Source organism: Herpailurus yagouaroundi, unplaced genomic scaffold, assembly GCF_014898765.1.
Source record: "Herpailurus yagouaroundi ecotype Mexico unplaced genomic scaffold, PumYag 77, whole genome shotgun sequence".
NCBI lineage: Eukaryota > Metazoa > Chordata > Mammalia > Carnivora > Felidae > Herpailurus > Herpailurus yagouaroundi.
Window position 1 is genome coordinate 17,474,881 of NW_024412388.1, and position 12,718 is coordinate 17,487,598.

Genomic DNA, 12,718 nt, shown 5'->3' on the forward strand with positions numbered 1-12,718 from the left:
CCTTTATATACACATAACTTAATTCTCACTTCTACCCTGTGGGTGCTATCATCAACTCATTTTACAAATGAGAAAACGAGACTCGGAGAAGTTAGGTAACCTGATCTAGATCACACAGCTTGGAAAAGCCAAACAGCCAGGAGTCTGGCCCAGGTCTGCTTGACTGAAGTGCTCGGTCCCATTTACCCCTCTGCCGGGTGGGATTTGAGCAGATGTCAGAGGCGGGGCAGGGGGTGAGGGGAATAGCTGATCCTGGAGAAAGGCTGGGGAGTATGAGAGAGCAGGTGGGGTCTAAGTGGCCCTTGGAGGTGGTTCTCACCTGGCCGTCAGGCCCAGGCAGCAGCTGTCCAAAGTCCTGCCCGTTAGCGAAGGCCTCCAGTACTGACAGGAGGTCCCGGTTGCAAATGGCCGTCCGCAGTCTCTGAGGCTCGGGTGCGGACCGGCGGGCAAACCTGTGTTCCACGTACTTGGCCACAATATAGTCCCTACGCGAGCTCCTGCCGAAGTCAACCACAATCTCAGAGCAAGGGCCGTTTCCACCCAGCTGACCCCTGGAACCCTCCCACAGGAGATACGGATCTCCTTTTCCCCAGAACCATGCCCTAGACCTTCCAGATCTGAGGCTCCCTTCTCCCCAGACTTCTGGTCCAAGATCCTCCTGAGACCACGGGAGCTGGAAAAGCAGAATCCCCAGCCAGGACGTCCCCCCTCCACCGGATAATCCCCTTACATGTCACTTTCAGCGGAGGGCTTAGGGCCTCCATGTGAGGGCAGCTGGGCCTCCATAACCTCATTGAAGCGAGTGTTTCCGATGTTCAAGGCCAGCTGGGGTCGCAGGAAAGTGGTGGGGGTAAGACCGGTGGTTAGGACAGCGCCCCCTGGAGGACTGAGCCTCCGGAAGCCCCCCCCCCCCCCCACATCACCCCCTTCCCAGCCCGTCAGGATCCTGCCCCACCTCTCCAGGGCCCACAATCTCAGGTTGAGCCAGTGGACCCAGTCCAGCCTCCGACCAGGCCCCGCCCCCAATGTCACCGCTGGCCCCGCCCCACCCTCACCAGCAGCTCGGAGGGGCCCAGCAGGTCCAAGGTGAGGGATTGCATGCGCGAGAAGCGCACACCCAGCTCGCGGTGGACGCCGGAGCACTGGATGCAGGTGAGCACGCCCAGGTTGGTGCTGAGCCACGTGGGGTCTGCAAGGTGGAGAAGCTTGAGCCTGGCGGTGGGGGCCCCTCCCCCCCTCCCCCCTCCCCTCCCCTGCCCCCTCCCTCCCTGCCCCGTCCACTGGCTGACCTGCAGCTCCGCAGTCGCAGCACTGGCCATTTCCGGGTCTGCTCTTCACCTCCGCGATGAGCAGCTTCGTGAGGTCCTGGGGCTCCCCATCCAGCCCAGCGCCCCCCCAGGGCCCCGGGCCACCGCTGGGCTCCCCGAGGAAGGCACTGCTCAAGGCCTCGTCCTTGCTGTTCTGTAGCACCGACACCCACCTGCAGAGAGCATGCCGGGGGGGCCCAGGAGTGACACCCGCAGGGGTGGGATCCCCAGAGGCTGGGAGGTAGCTAGGGCTCCGCTGACCCCACCCCCAGGCTGGCCGTGGGGAGTCACTCACGCCTCACACTCATGTTCATCCTCTGCCTGGAAGTGGTATGTCCTGTTGTCTGTGGGGAGACCGACGTGTGTCTGGTCCACAGAAATCCTGTGGACCTTCCCTGGGCCCAGGGAGCCCTCAACCAAACAGCTGGGCCCGGGTGGGGGGACGGGGGCGCTTTTGTCCCTGAGGAGCCAGGCTCTGCAGAGCTGGGGTGGGGAGGGTAATGACAGTGGCCAGTAGCACAGGCAGTTTCTCAGAAGTCACAACAAGAAGGCTCTGTGTGAAACCCCAGTTACAGGGTCCAGGGAACAAGACCCCACCCAGCTCAGAGGCAGAGTATCCTCCGAACCTACTGCCATCACCCCACTTGGGCCCTCAGCCTCCTCCTGTCTGGTCTCCTTGCTCCCCAACTCCCCCTTCCCCCAACCTGTACCGGCTGCCAGATTGTTGTGCCCAAGGTTCCAATCTAATCATGACACCCCCTGCTCTAGGACACCCCGTGGCTCCCTATTACCAGGAAATCAGGCCGAAACCTTTAAGAGGCATTTCCCGGGTCTCATCTCCCAACGCTCTCCTCTGTGAACCCTACACTCTGGCCAGACTGGTCAGACCCATTGTCCTGCCCCCATGTCTTTCATCATGCCAGTCCCGTCCCCTGAAATGTCTGCCCCCAAACTCTGTGTTGTGTGTTCTTCAAGGCTGCACTCAAATGCTCTCTGGCCCAAACAGCCTTTCCCGATTCCTCACAGCAGGGCAGGGCTTCCGCTCCCTAATCTTTGACAGTGCTGTATCTGCACCTCTCTTCTGGATACATCCCTGCCAGAGAGAGCTCCCTAGGATGAGATCTGGGTCTTTCTCAGCCTGCACTGGTCCCCATGTAAAGCCTGGCATCAAAGCCTCCCAAGGATGGAGACTGAAACTTCTCAAGAAATGATAATTTTGAAAGCCCAATTACCCCAATCCATTCAAATATACTTTGCAGAAATAATCGTATTTAATGTGGGATGTGGGTACATTTGAATGTTTAATGGGATGTGGGGTGTACCCTCTAAAAAGAGCATCCAGGGCCTAAGGAGTCTGATGGTCGCAGCAGACACACGTGGGATTGGACAGAGACCCCTAACTGAAGCCTCCTGGGAGCTGACAGGTCTCTTCGAGAAGCCCTAGGCAGTTGTTGGAGAGGAGACAGGGACTACTCACGGGTCACCAGGTCAAAGCACTTTTTCTCCTCAGCATTTGGCCTCACTTGGCACGTCAGCAGGGTCAGCTTCACGGGGGGCCTGTTTATCTGTGGGAATTGGGGGACAGAGGATTTACATGTTACCCTCTGGGCCTCCCAAATCCTTAGGCCTCTATTTCCCAATCTGTTAAATGGCTACAATAGTCCTGTTCCAGTTCACATCTCCTCTCTCCCAGCACCTCATGGATTGTGGAGTGTGGGCCAAGACCACGTTGGGAGCTTTCAATCCCATCCTTCCTCCCACAGGGGGTCTCCAGCCACCTGGATCCAGGTTTGGGGGCCAGTGCTAGAGGGAGGGCTTGTTCTGACCAGTGAAGAGAAGACCTATTGAGCCCTGAGACCCCCTCTCCTCCAGGCCTCACCGTGCTGTGTGAGATGGTCAGGCAGCCGTACTTGACTCCACACTTCCTTTTCTGCCAGACTCTTCGAATTCTAGAGCCCAGAGGGACAGAGAGACACTGACCCAAGGCTCACGCCCAACTCCCCCGTATCAGAAAACACAGCCCTGGACCAGGTCTCCAGCCCCACCTGTATGGCCTCCAGCCACACCTCTTCACCTCTTCCATCCCCTGACTCCTACACCCCTCACTTTCTGGGGCTCCCTTCTGATGGAGGAGACCTAGTCCTGCCTTGAGGAAGCTCCCAGTCTGATGGGGGAAACACAGCCCCCATTCTCTGGGAATCCTTATTCTAAAGGGGAACATGTGACCCTGGCCCTCTGACAGCTTCTAGTCTGATGAAGGAGACACTGCTCCCAACCCTTAGGGAGCTCCTAGTCTGACAGGAGCATCAGGCCCTTGACCACACCGATGCATTATGATTAAGGATAAAGCAAGATAGATATTGAGACCCCCAAGACAGAAATTAGCAAACCCACAATCCAAAGCTACTTAGTACTTCTTTAAGAGGTGAATATTAATTGGTATAACAAAGCTATTCTTCTCTGATAAAAGCTGATTAGTAAACAGAAACATGAATACATCCCCCGGAGCCTTTGCCTTTCACAGACTGATTTTTTTTTTTTTTTTTTTTTTACACCAGGGAGCAAGGCACAGTCAACGCTTTCATTTCCAGGCATATTCCGTATATTAGAGAGGTTAAGGGTGAAGGCACGGGGACAGCGTAGGGCCTAATAAGTGTTCAGTAAGGGCTAGCTGCTACTATTATTCTTTTTCAAGTTAAGAACAACCAGTAAGTTCCAGCAGGAGTTCATGTGCCTAGGATTCTGAAGATATTGCACTGCTAGAGCGGAGGGTGCTGGAACCCTCAGAGTCTATGCAAATGATGAGAACAGCCCCCCGGGGCGGCTCCCCCAACCATTGTTTACTGGCCGTGTGGCTTTGGGCAAGTTACTTGAGCTCTCTGAGTGACTTACCCGTCACTTTTCTTGTACAGAAAGCCCACCTTCTCCGTCCCAAACTGCTTGTTGCCTTGGTGCTGATGGATGCTGTAGCCACCTCCTGAGTTCTTCCGGCTCAGATTCTCCTGTTCCTCGGACACGCAAAGGACACCTTAGGGCGTCTGGGAAGAGCCTCACTGCGCAGGGGTCTCACTCAGGGAGACTTCTCAAGGGCCCCTTGAAGTGGGGTCTTCCTTCTCTCCCTCCCTCCCTCCACGGCCGGCCTTGGGAGAAGGCATTCATGTGGGCATGACTGAGGGGCTGACCTCTCTGCTCTCAAGCTGCAGTGTCCCTCGGAGGGAGTCCCGGAGCTGGGTCAGCTTCTGTAGCTCCTCCTCCTGGGCTTGACGCAGCTATGGGACAGAAGGCAGGACCCCGCTGTCAGCCCACAGATGTGCCGGGTGCACAGCCCGGACCAGGACTTGCAGGGCAGCAGCCTTGCTCTCTGGGCAGGGGCCAGCTCTTCCACACCCCCAGATTCTCCCGGGAAGACAGAGGACTTGACCGTGTGCCCAAGGGTGAGGCCCGACTTACTGCATGTACAGAGGCTGCCAGCTTCTCGATGAAGGGGGACAGGCTCTGAGCGGCCTTCCAGCCATCTTGGAAAAAGCTAAGAGGCGTGAGGCCAAACGGGGGACAAGAAAGGCCGGGAGAATGAGGGAGGCAGGAAGGGTGAGAGAAGTTGCTCCAAGGATCACAGGGCCCCTGGGGGCAGTACAGCCTGCCTGTCAGGAGCAAGCTCTCTGGAGTCAAAGTTGTCTGGGTCCAGATCCCGCGTCCCAGCTGCGTGATGTTAGTAAATCTGATTCTGAGGACGAATGGGGGTTTCTCCTGGCTCACGGGGCTGTTGGGGGACTGAGTGAGCGCAAACGTGTAAAAGTACCTAGTGCCTGATACGTGGGGAGCCCCCAGTAAAGAGGAGCCCTAGAAAGCATTCCCTAGAAAGGCACAGGCGGAGTCCTCGAGGGCCTGCCAGATCCTGGGGATGGGCCTTGTTTCGTGTTGTCTGAAGGGTTAATGGTGAGGGCCACGGGGTGGGGGTGGGGGCGGGGACAAGGGAGAAGAAACCTACTTGTGCTGGGCGTGGAAGAACTTGATGAGGCTCTGCAGGAAATCAGGACCCTGTTTCATCTGGCTCTCCCCGGCTCTCAGCAGATACTGGGGAAAGAGCAGGGCTAAGTGGGCAGCGTGTGCGGAAGCTGAATCCTGGGGGCAAGGGGCTGCTGTCCCCACCCCGGGCCAGCCTTGGCCATGACTGAACCTCGGTGATATGTCAAGTGCCATCTGGATAGGACCCCGGGGGTTCAGGAGGCGAAGAGACACATCCCAACCTCCCCTCACCCCTGCAGCGCCCCTTACCTCACACATGTGCAGCTGGAAGACGCGCCGTTCTCTCTGTGTGTCCTGGGCCACCTCCCCAGGGCTCCCTCCTGTCACTCTGGCCCGGTCCCTTTCCTTCTCCAGCCTGGCCCTAGGCCCCAAGGAAAGAGAGGCCCGAACAACTCTTGCCATAGCCCCTTTCACGACCCACCACCTCCACATGCCCCTCTCTGCCACGGGCACACGAGAGTGAGGGGGCCCTCCTGGGTGCCAGCTGTGTGGTAGGGCTGGGGTACAATGGTGGACAAGGAGGATCCAGGTGGGGGAGAAAGACGTGAATCAAATCGCAGCCGCGAAGACTAAAATGGGGGATCCGACCTCGCCCGGCTGCTCAGGGAGTGCTGTTTGAGGTGAGATCTGAAAGGCTGAGAGGTTGCCTTGGAGGAAGCTAGGAGCATCAGACCACGTGGTAGCCGGAGGCAGGGGGCATCAGGGCTCAGGGACGGAGATGGAGAGGAAGGGGCTCCAGGTGAGGCACAGAGGGGCCAGATCACGCGGGGCCTAATTCAGATCATTGCTCCCAAGAGCGATGCGACAGGCTTAGATTAGGGCCAGGTGGGGTTTGGGGTGACCAGTCTGATTTTGCTGGAAGGATCAGTGGCTCAGAGGATCAGTAGGTACCTTCATACTTCTGAACCATGGAGCTTCCCATCTAAAGCTTAGAAAACCTTTGTCCTTTTCTTTGTGAGCAAAGACAGCGTGTAGCTAAGAGTAACCTGGGCCTTCCCCCTACAGATCTCAAGGGTTGGCTGTTTTCCCTCTTTGGGGGTGGCTGGATGTGTTTGTAAATGATTTCCTGGAAATCCCACGCCCATCAGACCACCCACTCTCAGCCGGGAGAGTGTTTCCACATCTGGGGCTGGGCACATGTAACCACAAATCCTCTGTAAAGGAGATGTCTTGCTTGTCAGTTTTGCTTCCAAGTAGGTACCAGCCCTGAGCAAAGATGACAACTGTGGGATACATTACAAGTATCACTACCCCTCCCCAAGCCTCAGTCTCCTCAGCTGGGAAATGGGGATCCTTATCTGTACCCAGAGGAGACAAAGTATGCAGAAGACTTAGCACACGGACGACCCTACAGCTATTATTATCATAGGTCCCTCCAGGCCTCGGTTTTCCTGTCTGTAAACTAGGGAAGCAAAGGCCTAGGCAGAGTCCTCAGGTCCATTCTGGCCTCAAAGTTCCAGGCCCTACTGAGGTCAGTGTTTACATGCAGGATCTGTCCCTGGAGACCTGTTGAGCCATTCCTCAACCGTGGAACTACAGATGTTCTGACCAGATAATTCCTTGATATGGAGCCGTTCAGTAGATGCAGGATGTTTGGCGGCACCCCTGACCTCTACCCACTAGATGCCAGTAGCACCTCCCAGTTGTGACAGCCAGAAATGTCTACTGGGGGGGGGGGTGCCCCTGAGTGAGCCCCACTACTCCAGAGTGCGGGTCTGTAGGTTTAAAAATTTTTTTTCTCGGGAGTGGTTATTTTTCCTTCCCCGAAAGCTTTATGATACCCCGAGAGGGAGTCTGTGGCAGGCTGGTGGAGTTAGGGTGGGGACTGACCCTGTGAACTGGGCCGGGGAGGGGGGGGAGGGGGTCATGGCAGATGCTATTTCAGGGGATCAGAAGATGAGCAGCAGGGAGGGGCAATGGCTAAGGCTGTGGTGTGCCCGCAGTGAGCCTGGCAGCTTGCTAAGAGGGCAGGAGACAAAGCAGGCAGAGCGGCTGGGAGGGGTGGGGGCATCTCCCATGCACACTGCTAACCTCATCTTTCACTAGTAAAAGTGAAAAATAAGCTAGATGGCTATCAGTGGGAAATAGATACATTATGCTCTGGCCACCTGTAGGAATACTATGCGGCCGTTAAAAAGGATAAGGAAGATCTATTCGTACTGGCATGGAAAGACGTCTGCTCAAGGGTAAATGGGCGAAAAGGAAGCACAACATGGGACAGTGGCTAGAAATGTGTGTTCTAGATTTGAATAGCAGCTCTCTCACTTAACCTTTATAAATCTAAGCTTTATTTGTTTGTTTTTAGCACGGGGTACTTCCTTATTTATTTAATATTTTTCGTACAGGCTCTAGTGGAGATTAAAGGACAGAGGCTAGTTAGCTCAGGATAGAGACAAGCTGTAAAGTGTAAATGGCTTCACGAATTACCACAGCTCTGTCCCTGCCTCGGCTGAGGTAATCTACAGAGCCATACCCTACCAGGTCTGACATGACCTCAGACTACTAGCTGGGGACTTGCTTTTTATTCCACCACACCCTTCCCAGAAAAGAGCAACTCCTATTCCCTCCCTGTCCTCAAAGGATCACCAATGTTGTAGAAACATTTCCCATGCTGGGGATATTTTATTTCCTTTGAATGGAGTTGCAGCGGAAGGAGTGAAATGAATATTGAGTGAAAAGCAGCGAAATGCTAGTTACTGAGAAGACCAAGGGAACTGAAGAAGGGGACTTCGGGGAGCAGTGTAGCATTCAGACGGGGAGCAGGCACTCCCGGTGGAGTGAGGGGGTCAGTGAGGAGGATGGAGGAGAGGAAAGGAATCAAAACGAACCATGCACCCGCTGACCTGATGCCTTGGAATCGCCTCTCCTGTGATGCCTCCCCCTACCACCCTTCCCTCCACCCGATCGAAACCACCTGTCTCGTCTGCCGCCTCAATGCCGACACTATTCTTATGGCACCGTCGCTTTGTATCTTCATTATTTATCCACCCACCTCTCGCTTACGAACCAGTGGGATCCACCAGGGCAGGGATTGGGGTGGCACTCTCTTCCTTATTTCTTACCTATAAATTGGGGATAATAACAGCCCCTTTCCCTGCCAAGGGGAATAAATACATCAGATAACAGATGTAAAGAGCTTATCATGGTACCTAAGGTAAAAGAAGCTTATAAGTAAGTATAAGTACCAGCTGCTATTATTACTAATTATTACTTTTAAGCACTGATATTGTGTTGGGCACTCTGCTAGACTCTTCACATGCTAAAGTGATAACCCCAGGAGGCAGGAATCATCACCCCATTTTATAGGTGAGGAGCCTGAGGCCGAGACAAGTCACATGTCCAAATCTCTCAGCTAGTAACTGCTGGAGCTAGGATTTGAATGCAGCATCTGGATTCAAGCCACCATCCAGTCTGTCGGATGCTCGAGGCTTGGGGACGGCACTGGTAACCAACGCTGTGTCCCAGATTTGCCCCATCCCTCCTTCCCTGTCTGGTTCCCTCTGCTGGTGACAGGCACAGTGTCTCTTTTTTTTTTTTTTCTTCTTTAAAAAAAATTGTATTTATTTTATTAACTTTAAAATTTTAATCCCAGTGTGGTTAACGCATGGTGTTCTATTAGTCTCAGGTGTGTAATACACTGTTCGACAGTTCTGGACATTACTCTCTGCTCATCACCGTAAGTGCACTCATTAAGCCCATCACCTAGTTCACCCACGCCCACGGTGTCTTTTCTGATAGGCCCCAGTCAGAGACTGTTTCACAGAAGATGAAGCTGAGGCCCAGAGGAGGGAAGGGACTGTCCAAGAGCCCAAGCTGGCCAGGGGAAATGCTAGGAGCAGAGGCCTGGGATCCTGCCTGTCAGCCCCTTGCTGTGTCACTCTGATCGCAGTTCTGGCTCAGAAAGATGGCTGATAAATACTTGTGGAACCACAGCACCAGGTGCTTCATATGCACTGTGTTTATTTCATCTCCACACCAACCCTGCAAGGGTGTCACTGGCCCCATTTCTCAGATGAGGAAAGAGACTTGCACAGGGAACACCCTAGAAAAACTAGGTCCCTGCCCAAGGGATGCCTTTCTTCGCAGCTCCAGGTGGACAGGGGAGCCCTCCTCCTATGTGAACAACCAGGAAGTGAGGCTCCTGGTGGTATCCAACAGGTGCTATTCTGGGCCCTTCCAGCTGCTGCCCAGACTGGTTTGGTAAGCATGAGGTGGAAATTACAGTAACTCACAGCGCACCAATATCTAGCTATACCTGAAGCCCTCATAAAAAGGAGCGTAACAGACGCCTGTGCCAGGACAGGTAGCTCAGCCAGGAGACCGCGGAGCAGGGCAGAAGGAGCACTGGGTTCTAGTCCAGGCCCTGTTGATTACTCACTGAACAACCCTCACCAAGCCCCTCTCCCGATCAATTACACAGTCTTTTCTTTAAACGAAACCTTGCAGGCAAGACCAATACGTAAATCTGGTACAGGGCGCCTGACTGTGGCTCAGTCCGTGGAGCACGCGACTCTTGATCTCAGGGTTGTGAGTTTGAGCCCCATGTGAGGTGTAGAGATTACTTACAAACAAAATCATATACAAAAACATATGTATATGTATGTATATGTAAATCTGGTAAAAGCAGAGCTGGCTGGAGATGGTCAGCAGGGTGGGGCTTACTCCTTCCACTTGGTAGGTGATGCCCTGCAAGGCTGAGGGCTTAGTCAAGGGAACTCAGGAAGACGCAGACCATGTGGTGGCCCCACATCAAATTGCTAGGAAGACTGCCTGCGTGGCCACGCCCCTCTCTGGGCCTCTAAAGAGAGCAGATGGCCACGCCCACCACAGCTCCCACCCCCACGCCCCCCCCCCCCCGGGGGTGGGTGGGGGGAGGGCCTACAGGCACAACAGCAGTAGAGACCTGAGCGCTGCTGGAGTGGGGAGTCCTGGCCTTCCTTCCGCCTCCCTGGGGCTGGAGGAACAATAAAGCTCCAGGATCTCCTTCTTAGAATTGAACCTACAGAAGTAATGATTCTGGGAGAGAGCAAACATTTAGTTCCAAGGATGGGTCCCCAAAGACAGGGGCGGAAGAAATACATTAGGGATCATGCGTATGTTGAAACACAGTCTGCCCATTTAAGTGACGATGTATATGAATATGCAATGATGTGGAAAGACGGTCATGATGTATTTTAAGTTTTATTTTTATTTTCTTATTTATTTTGAGAGAGAGAAAGCATGAGTAGGGGTGGGGCAAAGAGAGAGGAAGCGAGAGAGAATCCCAAGCAGGCTCCGCACCGTCGGTGCAGACAGAGCCTGATGCAGGACCGAACTCATAGGCCGTGAGATCATGACCTGAGCGGAAGTCAGAGGCTTAATGACTGAGCTACCCAGGCGCCCGGGTCACAATGTATTTTTAAGTAAAGAAAACTCAATATGATTATTATGTTCTCAGTCTTGTAAAAAAATATTTCTTTATATATAGGAAAATGACTAGAAAGTTGTTAATACTCTGGTCTTGGAAATTAAGCTTTTCCGGGGCTCCTGGTGGCTCAGTCCGTTAAGCATCCAACTCCTGATTTCCGTCAGGTCATGATCTCATGGTTTGTGAGTCTGACCCCCTTGTCTGGCTCTGTGCTGACAGCACAGAACCTGCTTGGGATTCTCTCTCCCTCTTTCTCTTTCTCTCTCTCTCAAAATAAATAAGCTTTTTTTTTTTTTTTTTTTAAGAATTTTCCTCTTGGTCTTTGGTAGTTTCCCCTCCTCCCACTTTTTTAAGTGACAAAACCAGAGCATCCGCCCATACTATGTAAAAACACTCAAATAACAGGGGCGCCTGGGTGGCTCAGTCTGTTGGGCGACCGACTTCGGCTCAGGTCATGATCTCGCAGTCCGTGAGTTCGAGCCCCGCGTCGGGCTCTGTGCTGACAGCTCAGAGCCTGGAGCCTGTTTCAGATTCTGTGTCTCCCTCTCTCTGACCCTCCCCCATTCATGCTCTGTCTCTCTGTCTCAAAAATAAATAAACGTTAAAAAAAAAATTAAAAAAAACAAACAAACACTCAACAGAAGTACTAGCTGTTCCCCACAGGGCCCTCATCCTCTCCTAAGGATAATTAAAGTTTTTTCTTCTTTCCTCCTCATTTCCTGAGTTATTCACAATGGACACATACTGCTTTTGCAAAATGCAAGAGAAGACAACAGTTTACAAATAGTAAACAGAGCTCTGAGGTACGGCGGGCCTGGCCGGGCCCTGGCAGAGTCCTATAGACAGGGCCCGAGGAGTCTCTGCTCTGGGTGGATTGGCTCCTTCTGTCCCCATGATGGGCCAGTAGCCAGTGAGAGGTCTGGGAGGTGCGCACAAGAGGCGTGGGTCTGACACTGACTCCCTTTCCTCCTCTATGTCCGACTAAACGCTTACAAATAACCACCTGGTGTTGCAGAAAGAGGATGAAGGGGCGGGAACCCCAGCTCCGCCTCTGCCTCACCGTGTGGCCTTAGGCAGGCGACTTAACCCGTCTGAGCCTCCAATTCCTCCTGACTCTTGGGATGCTAGCACCTCCCGCACAGGCTGGGTGGTTGTGGAGACTTACTGGCATGCAGCCTTTCCCTTTCTCTGCCCACTTCTGGCACCACTGAGCAGATGGGTCTCCGAGAGCAGGATCTCGAGGACCCTTCACAACTGCCCCCCTTTGGTGGTCCTGCAGTCCAGCCCCCAGAGTCCTGTCAGGCCTGGGCATAGATCACCTCCTGTAAATGCCTCCAGAGAGTGAGATGGCGGGTGCCTGGGTGGCTCAGTCAGTTAAGCTGAACCAACTTCGGTTCAGGTCACGATCTCACAGTTCGTGAGTTCGAACCCCGCGTAGGGCCTCGTGTGTCCAGGCTCAGAGCCTGGGGCCTGCTGCAGATTCTGTGTCTCCCTCTCTCTCTCTGACCCTCCCTGGCTCACACTCCCTCTATCTCAAAAATAAATAAACATTTAAAAAAAAAAAATGTTAGAGAGTGAGATGCCATGCGCTTTTGGGTGACATGTCCTGGCAGCACTGAGGTTCTCCCCCTGTCCAGCCTCCTTCTGCAACACAAGATTCGCTCCCCTGGGCAAACCACCCTGACCACAGCCACTTACATTTTGGCTTCGTAGTCCTTCCACGCCTTCTCCAGCTGCTTTTTGGAATCCTGTGGTTTAAAAAGAACAATTTGCCCAGGGGCGCCTGGGTGGTGCAGTCAGTTAGGCGACTGACTCTTCTCGATTTCAGCTCAGGTCACAATCTCACGGTTTGTGAGTTTGGAGCCCCGTGTGGGGGAGCCTGCTTGGAATGCTCTCTCACTGCCCCTCCCCCACTTACACATGGGAGTGTGCGTGCACACACACACACACACACACACACACACACTCTCTCTCTCTC

The 12,718-nt window shown here is 53.8% G+C and overlaps 1 protein-coding gene across 1 annotated transcript in view; it reads right to left on the reverse strand.

Annotated features, from left to right (window-relative positions):
• The window catches only part of ASAP3 (ArfGAP with SH3 domain, ankyrin repeat and PH domain 3), a 49,292-nt gene that overhangs the window by 6,469 nt on the left and 30,105 nt on the right, over window positions 1-12,718 (reverse strand). The window contains 13 exon segments of the mRNA XM_040464650.1: window positions 320-497; window positions 731-825; window positions 1,056-1,189; window positions 1,290-1,480; window positions 1,603-1,651; window positions 2,785-2,872; window positions 3,187-3,256; window positions 4,200-4,309; window positions 4,490-4,576; window positions 4,758-4,833; window positions 5,296-5,381; window positions 5,583-5,694; window positions 12,439-12,488. Coding sequence (XP_040320584.1) covers window positions 320-497; window positions 731-825; window positions 1,056-1,189; window positions 1,290-1,480; window positions 1,603-1,651; window positions 2,785-2,872; window positions 3,187-3,256; window positions 4,200-4,309; window positions 4,490-4,576; window positions 4,758-4,833; window positions 5,296-5,381; window positions 5,583-5,694; window positions 12,439-12,488 — 1,326 coding nt within the window.